This window comes from Solanum pennellii, chromosome 6 (genome assembly GCF_001406875.1).
Source record: "Solanum pennellii chromosome 6, SPENNV200".
Classification (NCBI taxonomy): Eukaryota; Viridiplantae; Streptophyta; class Magnoliopsida; order Solanales; family Solanaceae; genus Solanum; species Solanum pennellii.
The window spans coordinates 47,816,784-47,818,118 of NC_028642.1; the positions used below are offsets into that span (position 1 = coordinate 47,816,784).

General features: G+C 33.5%; 1 protein-coding gene across 1 annotated transcript; it reads left to right on the plus strand.

The window, feature by feature from the left end:
- The first annotated feature begins 216 nt into the window (after positions 1-216).
- LOC107021364 lies at positions 217-580 on the plus strand. Its single transcript, XM_015222010.2, has 2 exons — positions 217-431; positions 534-580. Exons 1-2 carry the CDS (start codon positions 311-313, stop codon positions 578-580), a joined length of 168 nt encoding a protein of 55 aa, XP_015077496.1. The 5' UTR covers positions 217-310.
- The last annotated feature ends 755 nt before the right edge of the window (positions 581-1,335 follow it).

Genomic DNA, 1,335 nt, shown 5'->3' on the forward strand with positions numbered 1-1,335 from the left:
AACATTGATTGTTACAGATCGTTGATATACTTTTGTAATTTCAGATCTATCAATCAACTCCAAAATTAATATATTTGAATCAATAGAAGAGTAGATTGTAATGCTATTTTACGACGTTAGCATTATAAAATTACAATTCGCTAAAAATAAATACTCTACTACTATAAGTTATTTTCCTTTGTACCTTTACCCAAACATGCCCTTATAATTTCTTACTTTAGTATAACTTTCTTTTGTGTCGCCGTTATTCACACAATATCGAGGAAAGTTCAACCAAATCAGAGATATCACACAAGCCCTAATTTTGGAAATGAGAAAATTCGATCCATGGCCGATCTTTTTCCGCCGGGAATGGAGCCGCAACTGGCCGTTTCTGGTTGGTTTCGCCGTCACCGGCACTATCATCACCAAGATGTCCCTCGGTTTCACTGGTTTGTCTCTCAGTTATCTCGTTCTACCTATTTATATTGCCTGAATGTCTATACTTTCGTGATTGAATCTGATTTTCTTTGGGTGATTGTTGATTTTTGCAGAGGAGGATGCAAAGAACTCTCCATTTGTGCAAAAGCATAAGAAGTAAGTCATTGTCCACTTGCAAATTAAACCCTAAATTGAATTGATGTAGATGTATGCTGGTTCATATAATTTACTCTTCTTGTGTTTGCCTTTTCTGAGTCTTGAAGTATCCATTTGTGTGTTTGTATTGTTTGTGATTGTATGATGAAAAGCTAAAGCACATGTGTTGTTGGGAAACGAGTAATAAAACAAAATATACACAGGTTAAAATTTCTTACAACAGTGATATTAGTTGCTGGGGGTGTTCAAAACCGAACCATAACGATAAGCCAACCGCAAAATTGGCTTATTGGTATTGGGTTATCGAATAAATGGTTGGTAACGGGTTATAATTTATAATTAATGGCTTATTGGTATGAGCGTGGATTATTCAATTTCCTTATCAGATAAACTGTTAACCTGTTAACAATTACCATATTTACAATTTTAACTTAGGTATTAGCATCATTTGATATGTTTCCATGATATATAATTATATATTGATAGTCCTAAGGCCATAAAGCCAAAAACTTGAAAACCTATTTACTTTTTTTGTTAATATTACATTACTATTAGTCTATATTTTTTTTTTATAATATAGAAGAATTTTATAATTTAACTGCATTTAAAATAGTGAAAAGAAGTCATTTTTGTAGGGTGTTATCATGGAGAAAAGAAGGTAGAGGTTAGCCGATACACCGTTTGATAATCGCCCGATAAGTGCTAATCCGCTATTGAACGAACCGATATCTTATAGGTTGGCTAGCGGACTGGGCCAAA